We start from the raw sequence: 23,927 nt of genomic DNA, 5'->3' as shown, positions 1-23,927 counted from the left end.
TGTATAGACTCTGCTATGTAGCCTACGTAACTGTATAACTAAGATTTTGTTAACACTGGCAGTCTGGCACTGACAACTTGCATTGCGCAAAGCTCACTGCTTGCAGTTTGATGCTCTCGGAAGCAACAATCGGATTGTGCTGCCGTCATGCATTGTTTGGTGAATCCGAAACAATTTTCTAGATCCAGATGGCCGTTACACCGGATTTCAATGGCCAACTGAAGGCACATTATGAGAGAGAGAGAGAGAACTTTTATTTATTTTTGAATAGTGATGATGATTTAAATATGAATGATGATTCGTAAATTTCTTCATTTTTCACTTCAAGTATATTTTAGGTTTTGTAGGAATGTATCCAGTACAGTTTTATTAAACTGCAAAAACAAAAAATCTTTGAAAAAAGCAACCGCTTGTATCAAATCCGACCAAACTGTGATCCACCAATTACATCTAGGAAGCGTTTGTTTCATCTGTCGTTAACGACGCCCACTTAGGATGACGTAATACCACCAAAGTCGTCCCAGAGCAGTGAAATATGAGTTTCGCCTGTGGTGGCGCTGCGGAACAGTCGTTTGGTATAAATTACGCCCTAACCAGTCGAGCCACGAGGTTAAGATTAAAAAGTTCGCTAAGTATAATTCTGCGCTAGGAAATGCTTTAAAAAGTTACTATACTTGGATCCAACCTGTCAGGGGCACTTTAAGCTAGTGATGGCGCGGGCAGGAAAAATCTGCCCGCTACCCGCACTGCAAAAATTCTGAAAATGTCACACTGCGCCCGCACCGCACCGCAAAAATCTGAAAGCATCACAGCATACTTGCACAAGTGTATGGAAAATACGAGTGAGTCTATTTTATAAAATCAAATTTTGGATAATTGGACAGTATCAGGAACTTACCACAGTCATTGACCTTGATAGCTAATCGCCTGAGTTGCCTATTCTTGAATGTTGGGTCCTAATCTAAGTGAACTTGCTGAAATGTTTTTCTGAATGTCCTTCTGAAGTTGGATTAGTTGTTCTCACCCTTAAATGATTAACTTTTTACAGCTACTGTACTTAAACAGCACAGATGAAATCGGTTAATTGCATAAACTGTGTTATCCAATAAGGTTCCTAAATTTTCGCTCATGACATCCACTGTTTGCACTACACTTTGCAGATAAAATATAATGAAGAAAAGCTTCTGCTACGTATTGTTTTCATTGTGATGGTCAAAAAAATTCTGAACTAAATACTGACAAGTGACAACAGCCTTGTTGCTGACTGGTTTGACAAGGACTCAACACTGCATTGAACAGTGTTGCCAGCAACCAGATTCCCATAAATGAACTTTCCTGTAATTCCCCAAAAGTTTTACTATTTTTTTGCTGATTATCCTAATTTTAACTCTCGAAGGTGCAATGCTGAGCAAGGCTCATTAATTCTACGACCTTTGATTTACTAAAACTTAAAAGGCATTAAATATGCCAAATTTATGTAATTGCAATTTTGATTCCAATAAAATGTTTAAAAGTTTAAAAAATTTGGCAAAATAATTCATCTGGCAACATATTTTTCATGATGCCTTTCTTTGGATTTACCAAATTTCCACAACCTGTTATAAACTCGCTAGAACAGTTATCCCACCGCATTGTTCAACGATACATTGAGTTCAAGCTTGAAAAGTTTGTTTAACCATGCTACCGAAAAAAAATTTTTTTTCAGTTTTGTTCTTTTTTTCTTCATTATTTATACGCGCGCCGCGCGGTGCCCGCGCGGCGCGGCAACGTCACCGCGTACGCTGCGCGGTTGACAACACTAGTTTAAGCATCTATAGATGATTCAAGTGCCTACCTGCAATCAGGGCCCACAAGAGGGGGGGACAACCGGTGCATTGCACCGGGGCCCGGTGAGTTCAAGGGGGCCCGACAAAATATCTAAATTCACGCGTTAAAGTTGATTTCAACGATTTTGCATAAAATATTGTTTTTATATTAGTTCCGTATGTTGATAGGGCCCCCTCATGGGTATGCCCTTTTTTAAAACTACAGAATTTTTAATGTTTTGAGTTCAGGGGGCCCGACAAAATGTTAAAATGTGCGTGCTCAGGTCGATTTTGCATAAATTATTGTTTTTTATATTACCGGTTGTGGTTTCATATTTTAATTGGGCCCCCTCATGGGTATGCCCTTTTTCAAAACTACAGCATTTTCAGTTTTTTTAGTTCAAAGGGCCCGACAAAATCTTTAAATTTGCATGCTCAGGTCGATTTTGCATAAAATATTGTTTTTTATATTACCGGTAGTTTCATATTTCGATTGGGCCCCTCATGGGTAGGCCCTTTTTCAAAACTACAAAATTTTCAATTTTTTTAGTTCAAAGGGCCCGACAAAATGTTTTAATTTGCATGCTCAGGTCGATTTTGCATAATATAGCCTATTTTTTTTATATTAGCGGTATTTTCATATTTCGATTGGGCCCCCTCATGGGTATGAATGAATATTTTAGTTTATTTCAGTGTTAGTGTTTTAATTTCAGTGTTAGTCTGGGTGTTTTAATGTGAATATTTAGGTACGTGTACGGCATGTTTTAATAAGCAATTGATTGATCAGGTTAGGTTACAGTCATACAGAAGGTATTCTATGCATTTGCTGACATCTTGTCAATTTATGACACAAGCAAGCAGTGACTGTTATGTGTAGGCTGATCATGTTGAACTGGTACAATTTTAGTTGTATATATAATCTTGTTTAGCGTAATATTTTAAGAGTTCAGAAAATAGTAAAAAGTATTGAAATATTGTTAAAATACTTAGCAAGAAGTCGTTACTGTCACTTTTTCAGTACAGAAATGCTCAAGTATTTTTTGTTTTGGATATGATACTAATTACATGTACTGAAATCATGGAACTTGTCTAATATAGCCTGAGACAGTTACAGTATTTTTGAGTTTTTAGGACTTGTTGAATGATTTTGCTATATTGGAATGCAAGCAAGTTTCATGGAGGCAATGCAGGAAAATAATTTTGTCCTTGTAGCAGGGCCAAATGTCATAACAGTCTAACAAAATTCGAAAAAAAGTTAAAAGATTAGTGGAAGTGTGATTTTTTGAGTAAAAATCATAGATCTATACTTCTGTTGAAGTGCAGTTTCTTTCAACTATAGACAGAATCAGAAGTGTCCTAATTGCAATGCAGCTTACTTTTTCCAGCACTGCAGAAAGGTGTTGACTGTTGATTTTCAAAACTAATGATTAGTATATAAACAAACATTTGTTTCGAAGAAGTTTTCCTTTTCGTTTGTTTTCACTATTTATTTTTTAGCAGTCTTCTCCAGCCAGGCCAAGCCAATCTTACTCTTGAATTTCAGGAACAGTGTCAATATTGACTCAAAACAGCCATTCTGTCATTATGCAGGGTATTTGTAAAGGTCTCGATACATAGTATAGTGATAGATGTAGGTGCATTTATATTGATAGGACTTAAAAATAGAAATATATTCAACTTTGGTTTCTCCTGACCACTTGCTGTAGAAATGAAGAGAAAGTGACCCTCCATCATGCGTGAATGCAGTTTCACTCAAACAAGCAAAGAAAACTAAAGGAGTAAAAATAAGAAGCTGCCTATTGATCCTGAAATAAAGTTGGTATTTCTTGATGTCATGAACAATAGCAATGCATTCATCCAAGTTTGGTCTCCTAGTCTCTGCTGATTTTAAGGTCAGAAATGATATTGTACGGTATGTTTATGTAAAGGTGTATGCACACATATGCAATGCTACTTGTATGTCAGCCATGTCGGATAGTGTTGCCATTTTTATCTTCAAAGTGGCTATTTTTATCCACTTTTTGCCATGGTTACAATCAGGTGTTGCCAGAGTTAGGATTAAAGTTAGGAAGGGGTAAGGGTTAGAGTTAGGAATAAGGTTAGGGTTTTGATCTTTGACCATGACTAAACATTTTTTCCAAAATACAAGTTTTTGTTTTCAACAGCTATAAACGTTTCCTCAAATTAAAGCAGAATTCTTTATTTGGCAACGCTATTGAGGCTATAGTTACACTACATAGTGTAACTATAGCCACAGCCTTTTATCTTTGTATAACTAGTGTGTATCTGTGAATTTAAAGTCATAAACACCACTACAATACTGCATTCTTTGTGAAATAGTGGAGTGGTAATACTTTAACCTAATGTATTCTTTGTAGTATTTTTAAATAGGTCTGGTTTTAAAATAAAAACACTGTGCGGAACACCATGTATTCATTGGCCTTGTGGATTAACGCGCACCGCAAATTTTGCTTGTGATTTGTGAGATATCACGCGACATGTTGCGCTGGGGGGCCCGGCAGCAAGATCTGCACCGGGGCCCGGCAGGGCTCTTGGAGGCCCTGCCTGCAATGTTGCCACTCTATTGTTGTGGAAAAGTACTAGATTTGACTGAAAAAAACACTAGATTCACAAAAAAAACACTAGTACGATAAAAATACGATCATTTACAAGCAAAATGTACAAGAATGATAACCAATGGCATTAGTGAGTGTTAAAAAGTCAAAATAGATTTCGAACTAAATTTACTTAAAATAAGGAAATTTCCTTGAAAGTGAGAGCTCTGTAGTTGATACAAATTTCAGATGTGTGTTGTGTCTGTAATAGAGTCACAAGGCATGCCATGTGAATCACTCCTTTGTTTTACATTGTTGAGATATTGTATCTTTTGTGCAGAGCTTTGTCTATAAAATTTAATGTGCACTTGTAAATAACCTGTTTGGATAAGATCCTTGTGTTTTACCTTCAAAGCTCGAGTGGAAAGGTTACAAGAGCAAAATAAAATGGTCCCTCGTCTTTTACCATTATAGCCTAATCCACAGCCGAAATGTAAGCGACTAAGCGTACCAAAAGGTGAGGCTACTTTGAACACTTTTCACAGTTCTTTACATGTATATTTTAATCTCAAATTAATTCATCATTGGGTGCAACCGGACAAAAAGCACATTGTTCACTTTGCAAAGTGGTACTACAAACACATTGATGCAATCAAACAAAACAATAGGTAGGGCTACTTTGAACACTGTTCAAAGTTATGCACACCAACATAACGCTAACTCGCTAAAAAACACTAGATCTAGTGGAAAAAATCTAGCAGTGGCACCACTGCCTACCTGGCTCCAGAGTGACTCAGTAACATGCAGCGTTGCCAGATGCTGGAAGCTGCTTGGCACCAAAAAGTAACTAAAATATCACCAGATTGCATTCAATTTCACCAGATATTTAAAACACCCTAAATAAAGCAATTTGGCCTAAAAATACAAATATTTTTTGAGACATAAGACTAAAATGAAACAAATATGCAAAGCATATGTTTTGTCACACATTGCATACACGGATTATACTGTAACAGTAGCAGTCATAATTATCAGTATAAACATCAAAAGTTCTTAAACAAAAAAGTTGTTGTTTTTACTTTAAAAGCGGAAACTTTTACTGCCAGGGTTAAAATGCCCTCCAAGATGCAATAACAACCAGATGAAAAAATTTGAAAGACTTATGCATATCCTATCCTGCACAGGATATCCATAAAAATGAAACAATTAAGTGGCCACTGTATGCTTGTGTAGTTTATGTAAGGTCACTGATGTTGATAAACTTTTAGTTTTGGGGCAAAAAACAACCTCCTTCACTAATTTTAAATATAAAACTTGCATTTTTGACAAGTTTTTTTAGTAAAAAGAACTCTCCAAAAAGCATTGTCTCGCCACTGCCTGCAACCATGCCAGTGGCAAAAGCTACACGACTGCTGGTGCAGTGCTGTTGTCAGATTCAAAAGATTGCTTGAAGAGCGCAAAACCTCTTGCAAAACGTTTTATGCACGAGCAGAGATTTAAAAAATTTTGAAAAACCTTGAGTTGTGAATATTTCACCAGATTTCACCAAAACGTTGTCTGGTTCCAAGGTCAAAAAGCGTGATACCAAAGACCTCTAAATTTCACCAGATTTTTTTTATTTGGTATCCTATTTCCCCATCTGGCAACGCTGGTAACATGCCTAAAAAGTAGGGTTGCCAGAGGTTAATATAAAAAAGAGCCCAAGCTTATGCAAAAAGTAGCCCAATTTTTTGGGGGGTTCTAAAATGGAGCCCAAGCAAAGAGATAGGCTATTATAGAAAATTCTTCTACTTAATTTCGCAGACCAATTTGTTCCTTAGCAACCACATAACATTTTTAGTCATTTTCTAAAGTGAACTGCTGTAAATTTTACTGATACTATGAGCTAATATAGTTGTACTGAAGAGGGTTCAATACCCAAAATCGCGATCTGCAACAGAAGAATTTCAATTTGGACTTTGTCATGAACATTGAATTTCCACCCAACATTTTCTATTTCTGTTTCAACTACATGTACTTTAAAAAGTTGTCAATATTACTGCATTTAAATTTTTCATTAAATTAGATGCTTCTGTATCTGCTTCACGCAGATCCTCTATTGACTTTACATTAATCAGGGTTTAAAGTGTCGAAATTCTATTTTTTTCATTTATATACCAAATTGGTAACCCTGCCTGAAGGAGGCCTCCTAAAACGGTGCTCCTCAATGAAATAACTGCGAATCAAATAATAATCCTAAACATGATACTGTACAATTTTTAAATACAAATTTAAATTGTATTTTCCTTTAAAAAGTAGCCCAATTAGGTGCCAGCCAAAAAACCGCGCCCAACGCGAATTTTTGGCGCCTGGAGAAATCAAAAGTAGACCAATTGGGCGTAAAAGCGCCCAATCTGGCAACCCTACAGTAAAAAGTAGCAGAGTGCAAGGTTGCCAAATTCAAATTTAAAAAAGTGTTTTTACTTACTTATCTAAACTTACTTATGACCTAAGTTTTTAATTTCTTGTCATTTTGGATAGCTTCAGTATTATTTGTTTGTTTTTATTTATCCGTCCCAATTAGCCAATTATTATTGATGAGTTTGAGGGTGGCTGCTTGACTTTAAGACCTTGAATAGTCACTTCGCAGCATCCCTTTGCTGGGATGCTATTATTATTTGCTTTTTTTAATTGTGATTTTTTTCAACATTTTTACTGTACATTGTAGCGACGCTTTGCTCATTACCATGCTCACTCATATACAGTCGTGATCTGGACTACAACACCCTTAGGCACAATGGGGGCGAGAGGCGACCAGGACACGATGGTCTTCGGTAATGATTCGTTTATTGATTCATTCCAATTCAGCAAGCATGACGTTGAGCAACAGAATCCAGACAACAAGAAAATTGAACGAAAAACGCCAGAATGATTTACAGTCCCACAACCAGAAATAAACGCACCTCAACAAGACTCTGCCGTCCTTCATTACTTTCAAAGAATAGTGAAAGTTCAGTTCAGTTGTTTCTATTTCTGACCATCACAGCAAAAACAATACACGTCAACAAAGCAAGAGTCGAGAAAAAGGTAAAAGCGACAAAATACAAACGTTAAAACGTGCTTGTGACCGAAGTAGGTTGCTGTGTGCGACGCGAACACAACGGGTGCGGTAGTTAATTGCGCCGGTGACGTCACGATTTTCCTAATCCACCCGGCAGGACTGAGCAACTGTTAAAGCACGCCAACTTGAAGAAATCACTCGGTTTCCAATGACTGCTTCGCAGCAATGAAGTTTATACGGTTTTTCTGTCAAGAAATAACACAACATAAGACACTAGTCACAATTCAGCAAGCACAACAGTCGAACTGATAAACGTACCAAATTTGTTGACAAACAGTTCTCAATCCACTGTACGGTACACAAGTTCCACAGGTTGGCCAATGACGCACTGAATAAATAAATTCGCGATGTTACCTTACACAATTATTACGTAGGCTACCGTACCGTACAACCATAACGCTAGGTCAATAATCATTAAAAAACAAAGAAACGTGGCAATTCACTTGGCCTAGTTAAGATCGGTTTACGAGAATTAATTTCCATTAGGCTGACAAATTATTGGTCAATAATTCAGTAGTAAACATAAATTCACAATTCACGACACAAATCAATCAATCATACAATTCAGAATAATGAACGTACCGGTAGTATGACCGGATCAGTAATGCCAAATGATGCACTTGTACGCGAAGGATTCTATAGTGATTGACTCTGCAATATTTAAGTTTGAAGTATTAGCCTAACAACAATTTACGCACATCAGAGATACGTTACGTTTGTTTACGGTAGACAGTCAACATTCAGCTACAAAAAACATTATTACATCACAAGTACGCTCACCAGTAAGTTGAACTTTGAGATAGCAAGCTGCAAATATGGAATTCAGCCTACACGCAAATAAGTATTACCATAGCAGTTGTCAAACTTAAGTCCTGTAGAAGTACATAACAGAGAAGCAGCTAACAAAGCATAAACATCAATCAATCAACTTTCAGTCACAAACTACAGTAACTAACAAGTTCGGCTAGCTGGCAAACTAGCAGCAAAAACGAAAACGTCTCGAAAGTTCCATAGACAATCTCGTGGTGAGTGTTGCCATTTGCAAAGAGCGATAACATAACAATGAAGGGGAAACGACGCTAGGTGGCGAATACACAAATTAACGGGAGTAATGCGGTAAAACGAAAGGCAGGCCTATCAAGGACCTGTTGAAAATCTAACACTCCCGGGCCAAAGAAGGGCCAAACTGGCTCGTTCTTTTCATGAATAAAAGTTTTTCAACAGTCTATTGTCATGTAACAGTTCAGTCTCTTCCTCATCGCTCTGATCTTCCAGCAAAATCTCAACGGTGTCTATTGGTGTCTCATCTTCATCTGGATCATCTTCTTCCGTTTGGACAATTACACAAAGTTTGGATATTGGTCTCTTCAGAGATCCGGTTGCATTCTTCACTTCTACGGAACGAACAACGCCGTGACGATCAGGAAATGTTTCAATTACTCTGCCTAGTGGCCATCGTTGTCTGGGAGCAGAGTCATCAATCAAAAGGACGATATCTCCTCTTCGGATATTCTCCTTTCTGTGAAGCCACTTTGCTCTTGACATCACAGATCGTGGGTATTCCTTAACCCACTGCTTCCAAAAGGTGTCTGCCAGAAACTGCACATGGCGGTATCGATCACTTGGTCGGTAGCCATCTCTGTCGCAGCTTAACATTGGCGGTAAATCGATGAAGAATTCAACTTCAACAAGTGGTTAGGTGTCAGGGGTAAGTCGCCATCAACTTCCAGTTTCACATCGGTGAGTGGTCTTGAATTGACGATGTCTTCTACTTCAAGAAGTAATGTGTGCAATGTGTCATCATCGAGTGGTTGTTTTGGTAAGATGTTCATAAGAATTTGACGTACTGTGCGAATCATTCTCTCCCAGGCTCCGCCCATATGGCTGGCTGTTGGGGGGTTGAATGACCATTCTATTCCTTGTTGTCGAAGGCTCTGGTGGATCTGGTTCTGATTCCACTCATCGATGGCTTGCTTCAAGATTCTTTCACAACCCACAAAGTTGGTTCCATTGTCAGAGAAGATTTTCTTGATGGGGCCTCTGCGAGCTATGAAACGCCGTAGGGCATTTATGAATGCGCCAGTTGTCAGGTCTGGTGCCACTTCCAAGTGAATGGCTCTAGTTGTGAGACATGTGAAAAGGCAGCCGTATCTCTTAATGTCACTTCGTCTGTTTCGGACATTCAGCGGCCCAAAAAAGTCAACGCCAGTCTGTGAGAATGGTGGCTGTGACATTTGTAACCTTGCTTCTGGCAGTTCTGCCATGAGCTGTTGTCTAGGTTTTGCGGTCCTTCGCCGGCAAGGCAGGCATCTTGCAAGTACCCTTTTAACCGCAACTTTGGCATTAACTATCCAGTATTATCGGTTAATATTGTTCAGTGTATGGCTTTCACCCATGTGCTTCGATTCGTTGGTATGACAATGTTCAATTATCAAGTCCGTTAAGTGGCGCTCTGGAGCTATGATAGCAGGATGTCGCGTTTCGAACGGTAAGTCGGATCTGTCGATTCTTCCGCCAACACGTAGAACATCTTTCATTAGGACAGGGCTGAGTTTTTCGAGTGGGATCCTCTTGGCTTTGGGCATGTTTGGATGTTTTCCTTTGGATAGAGATTTGATCCAGGCTGGAAAACTCTGACGCTGCTCGTATTTGATTAACTCAATTTCTGCCTCATCAAGTTCTGGCACACTGATTGGTCCTTTCAGTGTAATCTGGGTTTCGTTCTTCATGCGCATCAGTAAGTACGATTTGAATCTCAGGAACCAGGCTACTGATAGTTTCAGTCGGCGCAGAGATGAGAAGTAGGAGATTAGCCTGTTTGTTCCTTGGCTTTCAGTTGTAGAAATGGTAAAGGTTTCGATTTTCCTCTTTGGTTTGTAAGCAGCAAAGATATCTTCAAATTGTGGTTTCTGAGCAGTTTGATTGGGCCATTCTTCTGGAGGTTTCCTCAGAAAATCTGGACCATTGAGCCACATCCCAGAATTCATCAAGGCTTTGGCCGTCATGCCCCTTGAAGCTTGGTCAGCAGGGTTCTGCTTCGTGTCGACATGATGCCAATCATACACTTTGGTATGGTTCAAGATTTTTTGCAATCGGTTTCGTGAAAAGGTAGAAAACCTTTTGCTGTCAGCCAGCAGGCTCTGCAGCACAATCATAGAGTCTGTCCAATATAAACATGGACAATCAGGTAACTCTAACTCTTGCTTCACAACACGGGAGAGATTAACAGCATCCAATGCCGCTTCCAGTTCAAGGCGTGGAATCGTATGTCTGCCCGGACCTGGAAGAAGTGATTTCCCCATCACAAGACTACAGATTACGCTCGAGTCAGGTAGTATGGATCGCAGGTAGCAAACTGCACCCCGGGCAACTGAAGAGGCGTCAGAAAAAAAGTGAAGCTGCACTTGAGGAGGCGGGCCGCTGACTTTCAGCTTGTAGCAACGAGGAATCCTGATGTCTCTCAGGTGGAGCAAACTGTTCCTCCAGGCAATCCATCTATTCAGATTAGATTCATCGACCGCCTCATCCCATCCCAGCTTCTTCTGGCAAACATCGCTGTAAATGAGCCTTGCCTCAAGTATGACAGGTGAGACAAATCCAAGTGGGTCATAGAGGGAGTTGGTTATAGACAGCATCTTCCTCTTTGTTGGTGGATCTTCTGGTAAGTCAACTGTGAACTGGAACTCATCGCTTGTAACGTCCCAGTTTATACCCAAGACGCGCTCTCTTGGGCTTTCTGAGGGCAACAAGTTAAGCATTGCCTTTGATTTTTCTTCATCGGGGAGCATCTTCATTAGCTTCTCACTGGTGGATAACCACTTTGTTAGTCTGAAGCCACCCATACCGAGAAGCTTTCGTAAATCATGGACCAATTTGATTCCTGCTTCTTCGCTTTCAACGGTCACTAAGCAGTCATCAACGTAGAAATTTTTCATCACCACTTCAGCAATATGCGGGTCGAAGTACTTCCCGTGCTCTCTAGCAGTTTCGCGCAAGCAAAATGTTGCACAACTGGGGGACGACTTTGCACCGAAAATGTGCACTTTCATCCGATAAGCCGAAGGATCTTTGGATAGGTCTCCGTTTGGCCACCAAAAGAATCTCATGGCATCGCGGTCACGCGGTGAGATCCTGACTTGGTAAAACATTGCCTCCACGTCTGAAATTATGGCTATACGTCCTTTGCGGAATCTCAGCAGGACGCCAACAAGAGAGTTCATGAGATCTGGGCCTTTCATCAGAAAGTCGTTTAGTGACCTTCCGCATGACGTTGCAGCGCAGTCGTAGACTATACGAAGTTTGTCTGGTTTCTTTGGGTTAAGTACAGGATGGTGAGGTATGTACCACTTGCGGCAGTCATTGTTGACTTCGTCTTGAGGAATGATCTCAGCATAGCCCTTGTCCAAGGTGATTTGCATTTGTGTTGCATACCTTTCATGAAGAGCGCTGTCACGTTGTAGGCGTTTCTTCAGGCTATCCAGTTGTCGTAGAGCCATGTCACGGCTGTCTGGAAGCTCGACGGTGTCATTACGCCATAGCAATGGTAAGCGATAATGGCCGTCTACATGTTCGAGATGACGAGACATCATGTCATAAGCTATGGGATCTTCCCTCGAGAAATTAAACCCAAATTCTAGCAGTTCCTTGTGGGTTCGTAGCAGATTCATTAGACCTTCCTTATCATAAAGGTCGGTGTCAGCTGTTGGAGAAAACGTTTCTCCTTCATCAGTAATTATTAAATCGGATAAGTCTTCTACATCGGTGGGCCACTTCATGCCACGGACAAGAAAATTTGAAATGTCGGATTCAGTATCGAAATTGCCTAAGCCTTTCTCCTTCGGACGAGTACCTCTAAGCAACCAGCCTAAGGGTGTCCTGACTGCATCAGGTCCTTGCTTCGGGTTAGGTGCAAAGCGGCTTTCAATGCATCGGTGGGCGACAGCATGATCATTTCCGATCAACAGTGTAACTGTACCATGGTCCAGTTGCTTCAAGTCAATGCCTTGGAGGTGCTTGTGCGTTTGCAGATACTCCGGAGAAGGCGCTGGAGTTGGCTTGGTAGGTATCTTGTCAACGACGATCACATCTGTCAGTTCTTGCACTTCGCCGCCAACTACTGGTAGAACTTTCAACGATACAGTTGAAGAATTAAAGGAATATGGTCCACTCGAAGACAGTGTTTGCACCTGGAAGTCACCAGATGGCTCAGGTTTCAGTTCAAGCATCTCTACAAGTTTTTGTTCACAAAACGTGCGGTTTGAACCAGAATCTAGGAGAGCATAAGTATGTATTACCTTTCCTTCTCCTGTCACACGTACGGGAACGATGTCCAAGTAAGTTGCCGAGTTGCTTGTTCTGGAATGGAAGGTTTCTACAACTTTATTTGTGTTCCTTTCTGATGGTCTTCTTACGGGATCATCTGGCTGGCTATCATTTCTTCTATTAGCAATGGGATTAGGGTGTCGTCTCTGGATTTGTTCTCCAATTGTGACCAGATACCGATGTAAAAGAGAATGATGTGATGAGCTTCCGCATTCAGTGCATTTACCTCGGCTTCTGCAGTCGGCACGTATGTGATCTGGTCCAAGACAGTTTAAGCACAATTTGTTGTTCCTTACAAATTGCTCACGTTCAGTGACGGATTTGGCTTTGAACTCTTTGCAGTGTTGCAAATAATGTGTACTATCGCACAGGATACATTGTATGAGTCGCTTGTTGCCAATTCGGAGCTGTCCGGATCGTTCAGTAGGTTTTGTCACTACGTTAAACAGTGAAGCCTTTTGTTTCCCTTTGGTGTCAGGCTTGTTAAGTTTGTCGACATTTGATGAAAAAAGTTTCACGCCATAGATTGAATTGGCAATCCTAGATTCGTTCGTTATGAAGTCAGCAAAATGTTGGAATCCAGCCACTTTTCCAGTGTCGTCATTGATTTTCAGAGCTTCAATTACCCACTTTTCTTTCAGAGACGCTGGCAGCTTATTTGCAAGGCAGGTGATAAACTGCACGGTATCCAAGTTCGAAGCTTCGGTGTTTGAGCTCAATGATGAACAACATCTTTTCAACAGGACGGACAACTTCTCCAATTGTTCGGGTTCGTGGTGAGAAATTCTGGTAACAGCTCTCAAGCGTTCCTCGCAAGCATGCGCAATAACGTGTGGTTGGCCATACCTCCGTTTTAATTCTTCCCACGCTTCATCATAGCAGTTGTGACCTTCGCTGCTATCGGCAAGGTGCCTTATTTGTTCACAGACTGCATCACAGCAGTGCTGCATGAGGTAAGACATCTTCCTGTCGGGTGTCAACCAATCAGAAATATGGGACTTAAAACGGTGCCAGAAAGCCCAGAAATCGAGTGGGTCACCAAAGAATTTCTTAACATCTGGTTTAGGTAGAAGTCGTTCTGAAAGATCAGGTTGTCGGCTAGTATAATAACAAGGGTAATTTACCTTTTGGTCTGGCATTCTTGCAGATGTTGCAGTTGGTTCTTGTTTGTGCCGCTCATCACCGTGACGCAGAGGTTCCAGGTGTGTGTCTTTGTGAGTGAAGGTTTGCTGTGGCAATCGTACGGGTGTCATTGATCCAATATTGATAACCGAAGAAGAATCATCTTGCCAGAGTGCGGCTTCAGTTTCGGCAGCTTTAATTTGACGCAGGTCTTCAGCTTCGGCTCTCTCACGTTCAAAGCGAGCTTTATCCTGCTCCAACCGAGCTTTATCCTGTTCCAACTGAGCGAACAAGCGAGCTTTATCCTGTTCCATCTGAGCGAACAAGCGAGCTTTATCCTGTTCCATGCGAACTAGTTCTTCTTCCTCTCGTCGCCTGGCATCATTCTGTTCTTTTGTCAAACGAGCTAGTTCCAATTTGGCATGTGCTTCACGTTGACGCAAACTGTACGTTGTACTCGATGACCGAATGCTTCCGGATTTGGAGCGGTGAGAATGGGTACGCAAAGACGAGTGATGTGAGCGTAGTGGAGAAGTTTTAGTGTCTGTCCTCTCGCATTCCGTGAACCACTGTTTGGCTCTATCAGCAAATTCTTCTTTACCTTGAATGTAATCCCGTTTGGTCGAAAGACCTCCTGGAATTTGTTCATTGTCAGGGACATCGATACAAAGCGCCATTAAAGAGGCATAATTTTTGTCAATTTCTAACAGAATAGTCTGTACTTCTGTGAGGTTTTCACGTTTGCTCATCAGTTGTTCACCACGCTTGTAGCTGTCTCTCAAAGTATCAGCTGCTTGTTGAATAGCTTCGGCTTTGGAATCCATAGCTGTGTATGCAAATCCGCTTCGTAACAGCATAAGCTAACTTCAGCAAATGAGAGATGTCACGTAACACTGATGGGAACTAGGTAAGTAAACGCAAATTTGATCGTCAGGTTGGTGAAGATCAGCAGTTCGGTTCAATTGACGAAATCAGCTTCAGTTCAAAGATGGTCAAGCTTTAATGTCAAATTTGAAAAACGATGTTGTGTGCGACGCGAACACAACGGGTGCGGTAGTTAATTGCGCCGGTGACGTCACGATTTTCCTAATCCACCCGGCAGGACTGAGCAACTGTTAAAGCACGCCAACTTGAAGAAATCACTCGGTTTCCAATGACTGCTTCGCAGCAATGAAGTTTATACGGTTTTTCTGTCAAGAAATAACACAACATAAGACACTAGTCACAATTCAGCAAGCACAACAGTCGAACTGATAAACGTACCAAATTTGTTGACAAACAGTTCTCAATCCACTGTACGGTACACAAGTTCCACAGGTTGGCCAATGACGCACTGAATAAATAAATTCGCGATGTTACCTTACACAATTATTACGTAGGCTACCGTACCGTACAACCATAACGCTAGGTCAATAATCATTAAAAAACAAAGAAACGTGGCAATTCACTTGGCCTAGTTAAGATCGGTTTACGAGAATTAATTTCCATTAGGCTGACAAATTATTGGTCAATAATTCAGTAGTAAACATAAATTCACAATTCACGACACAAATCAATCAATCATACAATTCAGAATAATGAACGTACCGGTAGTATGACCGGATCAGTAATGCCAAATGATGCACTTGTACGCGAAGGATTCTATAGTGATTGACTCTGCAATATTTAAGTTTGAAGTATTAGCCTAACAACAATTTACGCACATCAGAGATACGTTACGTTTGTTTACGGTAGACAGTCAACATTCAGCTACAAAAAACATTATTACATCACAAGTACGCTCACCAGTAAGTTGAACTTTGAGATAGCAAGCTGCAAATATGGAATTCAGCCTACACGCAAATAAGTATTACCATAGCAGTTGTCAAACTTAAGTCCTGTAGAAGTACATAACAGAGAAGCAGCTAACAAAGCATAAACATCAATCAATCAACTTTCAGTCACAAACTACAGTAACTAACAAGTTCGGCTAGCTGGCAAACTAGCAGCAAAAACGAAAACGTCTCGAAAGTTCCATAGACAATCTCGTGGTGAGTGTTGCCATTTGCAAAGAGCGATAACATAACAATGAAGGGGAAACGACGCTAGGTGGCGAATACACAAATTAACGGGAGTAATGCGGTAAAACGAAAGGCAGGCCTATCAAGGACCTGTTGAAAATCTAACATAGGTTAAGTTGTTAAATTGAAAGAAATTTGGCACGGTCGCAAACCCTTCAGAAAAGTGTAAGATAGAAAGGGAAATAAAAAAAAGAAAATGTTACAAACAAAAATAAAAAACAACAACAACATAATATATTTAGACAATAGCTTTATTAGCCCATATAGCTTTAGCTGATACTTTGAAGATTTGTATAAATAGACACTTGCTATGAAGATCGGCCATGGTGCGTTATCAAGAGTGCTGATGGTGGTGAGGGGAACACATCTTGATGCGTTTAGATCATTGCAAAGAAGAGCAAGGCATGCAAAGAAAACCCCACTAAGAAATCCTACCACGGGAAAAGCCATTTCAAGCGTAATGCACCAGGCCCTGCACGACTCACAAAATACAGTAGCCTACCGGTAGTTACAACTTGACGACACGAAGCAATGACAAAAACAAACAAGCAAAAACAACATCATCATCTTGCAGAAATCCAATTATATCCAGGGAAGTTATGTCTTGCAGATAGGCCTATCAAGTGTGCTTTGATATAAAGTTACGTCGATAAAGCGATAATTGTAAGACCCCAGCCAGTAGTGACGATCGGTGAGGGAAAGCAAGGAAAGCAGTGTGTTGTGTGCGACGCGAACACAACGGGTGCGGTAGTTAATTGCGCCGGTGACGTCACGATTTTCCTAATCCACCCGGCAGGACTGAGCAACTGTTAAAGCACGCCAACTTGAAGAAATCACTCGGTTTCCAATGACTGCTTCGCAGCAATGAAGTTTATACGGTTTTTCTGTCAAGAAATAACACAACATAAGACACTAGTCACAATTCAGCAAGCACAACAGTCGAACTGATAAACGTACCAAATTTGTTGACAAACAGTTCTCAATCCACTGTACGGTACACAAGTTCCACAGGTTGGCCAATGACGCACTGAATAAATAAATTCGCGATGTTACCTTACACAATTATTACGTAGGCTACCGTACCGTACAACCATAACGCTAGGTCAATAATCATTAAAAAACAAAGAAACGTGGCAATTCACTTGGCCTAGTTAAGATCGGTTTACGAGAATTAATTTCCATTAGGCTGACAAATTATTGGTCAATAATTCAGTAGTAAACATAAATCCACAATTCACGACACAAATCAATCAATCATACAATTCAGAATAATGAACGTACCGGTAGTATGACCGGATCAGTAATGCCAAATGATGCACTTGTACGCGAAGGATTCTATAGTGATTGACTCTGCAATATTTAAGTTTGAAGTATTAGCCTAACAACAATTTACGCACATCAGAGATACGTTACGTTTGTTTACGGTAGACAGTCAACATTCAGCTACAAAAAACATTATTACATCACAAGTACGCTCACCAGTAAGTTGAACTTTGAGATAGCAAGCTGCAAATATGGAATTCAGCCTACACGCAAATAAGTATTACCATAGCAGTTGTCAAACTTAAGTCCTGTAGAAGTACATAACAGAGAAGCAGCTAACAAAGCATAAACATCAATCAATCAACTTTCAGTCACAAACTACAGTAACTAACAAGTTCGGCTAGCTGGCAAACTAGCAGCAAAAACGAAAACGTCTCGAAAGTTCCATAGACAATCTCGTGGTGAGTGTTGCCATTTGCAAAGAGCGATAACATAACAATGAAGGGGAAACGACGCTAGGTGGCGAATACACAAATTAACGGGAGTAATGCGGTAAAACGAAAGGCAGGCCTATCAAGGATCTGTTGAAAATCTAACACTCCCGGGCCAAAGAAGGGCCAAACTGGCTCGTTCTTTTCATGAATAAAAGTTTTTCAACAGTCTATTGTCATGTAACAGTTCAGTCTCTTCCTCATCGCTCTGATCTTCCAGCAAAATCTCAACGGTGTCTATTGGTGTCTCATCTTCATCTGGATCATCTTCTTCCCTTTGGACAATTACACAAAGTTTGGATATTGGTCTCTTCAGAGATCCGGTTGCAGTCTTCACTTCTACGGAACGAACAACGCCGTGACGATCAGGAAATGTTTCAATTACTCTGCCTAGTGGCCATCGTTGTCTGGGAGCAGAGTCATCAATCAAAAGGACGATATCACCTCTTCGGATATTCTCCTTTCTGTGAAGCCACTTTGCTCTTGACATCACAGATCGTGGGTATTCCTTAACCCACTGCTTCTAAAAGGTGTCTGCCAGAAACTGCACATGGCGGTATCGATCACTTGGTCGGTAGCCATCTCTGTCGCAGCTTAACATTGGCGGTAAATTCGATGAAGAATTCAACTTCAACAAGTGGTTAGGTGTCAGGGGTAAGTCGCCATCAACTTCCAGTTTCACATCGGTGAGTGGTCTTGAATTGACGATGTCTTCTACTTCAAGAAGTAATGTGTGCAATGTGTCATCATCGAGTGGTTGTTTTGGTAAGATGTTCATAAGAATTTGACGTACTGTGCGAATCATTCTCTCCCAGGCTCCGCCCATATGGCTGGCTGTTGGGGGGTTGAATGACCATTCTATTCCTTGTTGTCGAAGGCTCTGGTGGATCTGATTCTGATTCCACTCATCGATGGCTTGCTTCAAGATTCTTTCACAACCCACAAAGTTGGTTCCATTGTCAGAGAAGATTTTCTTGATGGGGCCTCTGCGAGCTATGAAACGCCGTAGGGCATTTATGAATGCGCCAGTTGTCAGGTCTGGTGCCACTTCCAAGTGAATGGCTCTAGTTGTGAGACATGTGAAAAGGCAGCCGTATCTCTTAATGTCACTTCGTCTGTTTCGGACATTTAGCGGCCCAAAAAAGTCAACGCCAGTCTGTGAGAATGGTGGCTGTGACATTTGTAACCTTGCTTCTGGCAGTTCTGCCATGAGCTGTTGTCTAGGTTTTGCGGTCCTTCGCCGGCAAGGCAGGCATCTTGCAAGTACCCTTTTAACCGCAACTTTGGCATTAACTATCCAGTATTTTCGGTTAATATTGTTCAGTGTATGGCTTTCACCCATGTGCTTCGATTCGTTGGTATGACAATGTTCAATTATCAAGTCCGTTAAGTGGCGCTCTGGAGCTATGATAGCAGGATGTCGCGTTTCGAACGGTAAGTCGGATCTGTCGATTCTTCCGCCAACACGTAGAACATCTTTCATTAGGATAGGGCTGAGTTTTTCGAGTGGGATCCTCTTGGCTTTGGGCATGTTTGGATGTTTTCCTTTGGATAGAGATTTGATCCAGGCTGGAAAACTCTGACGCTGCTCGTATTTGATTAACTCAATTTCTGCCTCATCAAGTTCTGGCACACTGATTGGTCCTTTCAGTGTAATCTGGGTTTCTTTCTTCATGCGCATCAGTAAGTACGATTTGAATCTCAGGAACCAAGCTACTGATAGTTTCAGTCGGCGCAGAGATGAGAAGTAGGAGATTAACCTGTTGGTTCCTTGGCTTTCAGTCGTAGAAGCAGTAAAGGTTTCGATTTTCCTCTTTGGTTTGTAAGCAGCAATGATATCTTCAGATTGTGGTTTCTGAGCAGTTTGATTGGGCCATTCTTCTGGGGGTTTCCTCAGAAAATCTGGGCCATTGAGCCACATCCCAGAATGCATCAAGGCTTTGGCCGTCATGCCCCTTGATGCTTGGTCAGCAGGGTTCTGCTTCGTGTCACGGACAAGAAAATTTGAAATGTCAGATTCAGCACCGAAATTACCTAAACCTGTCTCCTTTGGTCGAGTACCTCTAAGCAACCAGCCTAAAGGTGTCCTGACTGCATCAGGTCCTTGTTTCGGATTAGGTGCAAAGCGGCTTTCAATGCATCGGTGGGCGACAGCGTGATCATTTCCGATCAACAGTGTAACTGTACCATGGCCCAATTGCTTCAAGTCAATGCCTTGGAGGTGCTTGTGCGTTTGCAGATACTCCAGAGAAGGCGCTGGAGTTGGCTTGGTAGGTATCTTGTCAACGACGATCACATCTGTCAGTTCTTGCACTTCGCCGCCAACTACTGGTAGAACTGTCAACGCTACAGTTGAAGAACTGAAGGAATATGGTCCACTCGAAGACAGTGTTTGCACCTGGAAGTCACCAGATGGCTCAGGTTTCAGTTCAAGCATCTCTACAAGTTTTTGTTCACAAAAGGTGCGGTTTGAACCAGAATCTAGGAGAGCATAAGTATGTATTACCTTTCCTTCTCCTGTCACACGTACGGGAACGATGTCCAAGTAAGTTGCCGAGTTGCTGGTTCTGGAATGGAAGGTTTCTACAACTTCATTTGTGTTCCTTTCTGATGGTCTTCTTACGGGATCATCTGGCTGGCTATCATTTCTTCTATTAGCAATGGGGTTGGGGTGTCGTCTCTGGATTTGTTCTCCAGTTGTGACCAGATACCGATGTAAGAGAGAATGATGTGATGAGCTTCCGCATTCAGTGCATTTACCTCGGCTTCTGCAGTCGGCACGTATGTGATCTGGTCCAAGACAGTTTAAGCACAATTTGTTCTTCCTTACAAATTGCTCCCGTTCAGTGACGGATTGGGCTTTGAACTCTTTGCAGTGTTGCAAATAATGTGTATTATCGCACAGGATACATTGTATGAGTCGCTTGTTGCCAATTCGGAGCTGTCCAGATCTTTCAGTAGGTTTTGTCACTACGTTAAACAGTGAAGCCTTTTGTTTCCCTTTGGTGTCAGGCTTGTTAAGTTTGTCGACATTTGATGAAAAGAGTTTCACGCCATAGATTGAATTGGCAATCCTAGATTCGTTCGTTATGAAGTCAGCAAAGTGTTGGAATCCAGCCACTTTTCCAGTGTCATCATTGATTTTCAGAGCTTCAATTACCCACTTTTCTTTCAAAGACACTGGCAGCTTATTCGCAAGGCAGGTGATAAACTGCACGGTATCCAAGTTCGAGGTTTCGGTGTTTGAGCTCAATGATGAACAACATCTTTTTAACAGGACGGACAACTTCTCCAATTGTTCGGGTTCGTGGTGAGAAATTCTGGTAACAGCTCTCAAGCGTTCCTCGCAAGCATGTGCAATAACGTGTGGTTGGCCATACCTCCGTTTCAATTCTTCCCACGCTTCATCATAGCAGTTGTGACCTTCGCTGCTGTCGGCAAGGTGCCTTATTTGTTCACAGACTGCATCACAGCAGTGCTGCATGAGGTAAGACATCTTCCTGTCGGGTGTCAACCAATCAGAAATATGGGACTTAAAACGGTGCCAGAAAGCCCAGAAATCGAGCGGGTCACCAAAGAATTTCTTAACATCTGGTTTAGGTAGAAGTCGTTCTGAAAGATCAGGTTGTCGGCTAGTATAATAACAAGGGTAATTTACCTTTTGGTCTGGCATTCTTGCAGATGTTGCAGTTGGTTCTTGTTTGTGCCGCTCATCACCGTGACGCAGAGGTTCCAGGTGTGTGTCTTTGTGAGTGAAGGTTTGCTGTGGCAATCGTACGGGTGTCATTGATCCAATATTGATAACCGAAGAAGAATCATCTTGCCAGAGTGCGGCTTCAGTTTCAGCAGCTTTAATTTGACGCAGGTCTTCAGCTTCGGCTCTCTCACGTTCAAAGCGAGCTTTATCCTGCTCCAACCGAGCTTTCTCTTGTTCCATGCGAACTAGTTCTTCTTCCTCTCGTCGCCTGGCATCATTCTGTTCTTTTGTCAAACGAGCTAGTTCCAATTTGGCATGTGCTTCACGTTGACGCAAACTATACATTGTACTCGATGACCGAATGCTTCCGGATTTGGAGCGATGGGAATGAGTACGCAAGGACGAGTGATGTGAGCGTAGTGGAGGAGTTTTAGTGTCTGTCCTCTCGCATTCCGAGAACCACTGTTTGACTCTATCAGCAAATTCTTCTTTACCTTGAATGTAATCTCGTTTAGTTGAAAGGCCTCCTGGAATTTGTTCATTCTCAGGGACATCGACACAAAGCGCCATTAAAGAGGCATAATTTTTGTCAATTTCTAACAGGATAGTCTGCACTTCTGTGAGGTTTTCACGTTTGCTCATCAGTTGTTCACCACGCTTGTAGCTGTCTCTCAAAGTATCAGCTGCTTGTTGAATAGCTTCGGCTTTGGAATCCATAGCTGTGTATGCAAATCCGCTTCGTAACAGCATAAGCTAACTTCAGCAAATGAGAGATGTCACGTAACACTGATGGGAACTAGGTAAGTAAACGCAAATTTGATCGTCAGGTTGGTGAAGATCAGCAGTTCGGTTCGATTGACGAAATCAGCTTCAGTTCAAAGATGGTCAAGCTTTGATGCCAAATTTGAAAAACGATGTTGTGTGCGACGCGAACACAACGGGTGCGGTAGTTAATTGCGCCGGTGACGTCACGATTTTCCTAATCCACCCGGCAGGACTGAGCAACTGTTAAAGCACGCCAACTTGAAGAAATCACTCGGTTTCCAATGACTGCTTCGCAGCAATGAAGTTTATACGGTTTTTCTGTCAAGAAATAACACAACATAAGACACTAGTCACAATTCAGCAAGCACAACAGTCGAACTGATAAACGTACCAAATTTGTTGACAAACAGTTCTCAATCCACTGTACGGTACACAAGTTCCACAGGTTGGCCAATGACGCACTGAATAAATAAATTCGCGATGTTACCTTACACAATTATTACGTAGGCTACCGTACCGTACAACCATAACGCTAGGTCAATAATCATTAAAAAACAAAGAAACGTGGCAATTCACTTGGCCTAGTTAAGATCGGTTTACGAGAATTAATTTCCATTAGGCTGACAAATTATTGGTCAATAATTCAGTAGTAAACATAAATCCACAATTCACGACACAAATCAATCAATCATACAATTCAGAATAATGAACGTACCGGTAGTATGACCGGATCAGTAATGCCAAATGATGCACTTGTACGCGAAGGATTCTATAGTGATTGACTCTGCAATATTTAAGTTTGAAGTATTAGCCTAACAACAATTTACGCACATCAGAGATACGTTACGTTTGTTTACGGTAGACAGTCAACATTCAGCTACAAAAAACATTATTACATCACAAGTACGCTCACCAGTAAGTTGAACTTTGAGATAGCAAGCTGCAAATATGGAATTCAGCCTACACGCAAATAAGTATTACCATAGCAGTTGTCAAACTTAAGTCCTGTAGAAGTACATAACAGAGAAGCAGCTAACAAAGCATAAACATCAATCAATCAACTTTCAGTCACAAACTACAGTAACTAACAAGTTCGGCTAGCTGGCAAACTAGCAGCAAAAACGAAAACGTCTCGAAAGTTCCATAGACAATCTCGTGGTGAGTGTTGCCATTTGCAAAGAGCGATAACATAACAATGAAGGGGAAACGACGCTAGGTGGCGAATACACAAATTAACGGGAGTAATGCGGTAAAACGAAAGGCAGGCCTATCAAGGATCTGTTGAAAATCTAACACAGTGCTTACCTTAGCAAAAACTATGCAAAATATAATGACTGAATTCTAGGTTTAACTTATTATTTTTATCACGTCTATTTTAACTTGAAAATTAGGCTACTGTATTCGTGACTAGAATTACTCGTAACGCTTGTGAGTAGTCTAAGTCCTCACCAAACCGCATGTCTTGCCTATAAATGCCAATTGACGCAAACGCTTCTGTCAGAAACAATCACTGAGGCTCCAGGTAAGCAACTATCAAACTTGCTTTCCCAGATTCAAAGATGTCAAAAAACGCCTTCGTTTTAACCAATCCTCACCCGTTTTGCAAAACGTCACCAGCTGCTTAGCCAATCAGATGTGTTATGGTTATGGTAGGTTAGTTGTGCTTTCCCAGTGACGTCAATGCGTACATTCGCTAGAGCGACTAGACTAACTCGTCAGAATAGTATCTCGTCACGGTAAACGCACA

General features: G+C 41.3%; 3 protein-coding genes across 3 annotated transcripts; all 3 read right to left on the bottom strand.

Moving 5' to 3' along the window:
* Positions 1-9,109: 9,109 nt before the first annotated feature.
* Positions 9,110-9,724, bottom strand: LOC145766160 (uncharacterized). The gene has a single exon (XM_082577815.1). The coding sequence runs from the start codon at positions 9,722-9,724 to the stop codon at positions 9,110-9,112; it is 615 nt and encodes a 204-aa protein (XP_082433941.1).
* A 93-nt stretch (positions 9,725-9,817) lies between these two features.
* LOC145766159 (uncharacterized) lies at positions 9,818-14,728 on the bottom strand. Its single transcript, XM_082577814.1, has one exon. It carries the CDS (start codon positions 14,726-14,728, stop codon positions 9,818-9,820), a length of 4,911 nt encoding a protein of 1,636 aa, XP_082433940.1.
* A 3,513-nt stretch (positions 14,729-18,241) lies between these two features.
* On the bottom strand, positions 18,242-22,132 carry LOC145766158 (uncharacterized). The gene has a single exon (XM_082577813.1). The coding sequence runs from the start codon at positions 22,130-22,132 to the stop codon at positions 18,242-18,244; it is 3,891 nt and encodes a 1,296-aa protein (XP_082433939.1).
* Positions 22,133-23,927: the final 1,795 nt, after the last annotated feature.

This window comes from Aplidium turbinatum, chromosome 3 (genome assembly GCF_918807975.1).
Source record: "Aplidium turbinatum chromosome 3, kaAplTurb1.1, whole genome shotgun sequence".
Lineage (NCBI taxonomy): Eukaryota > Metazoa > Chordata > Ascidiacea > Aplousobranchia > Polyclinidae > Aplidium > Aplidium turbinatum.
Note: the sequence above shows the minus strand (reverse complement) of the source record. Positions and strands in the feature narration are given on the sequence as shown.

Excerpts from the sequence above, each read along its gene's own strand:
- LOC145766160 (XM_082577815.1), bottom strand. The coding sequence starts at position 9,724 with ATGGCAGAACTGCCAGAAGCAAGGTTACAAATGTCACAGCCACCATTC.
- LOC145766159 (XM_082577814.1), bottom strand. The coding sequence starts at position 14,728 with ATGGATTCCAAAGCCGAAGCTATTCAACAAGCAGCTGATACTTTGAGA.
- LOC145766158 (XM_082577813.1), bottom strand. The coding sequence starts at position 22,132 with ATGGATTCCAAAGCCGAAGCTATTCAACAAGCAGCTGATACTTTGAGA.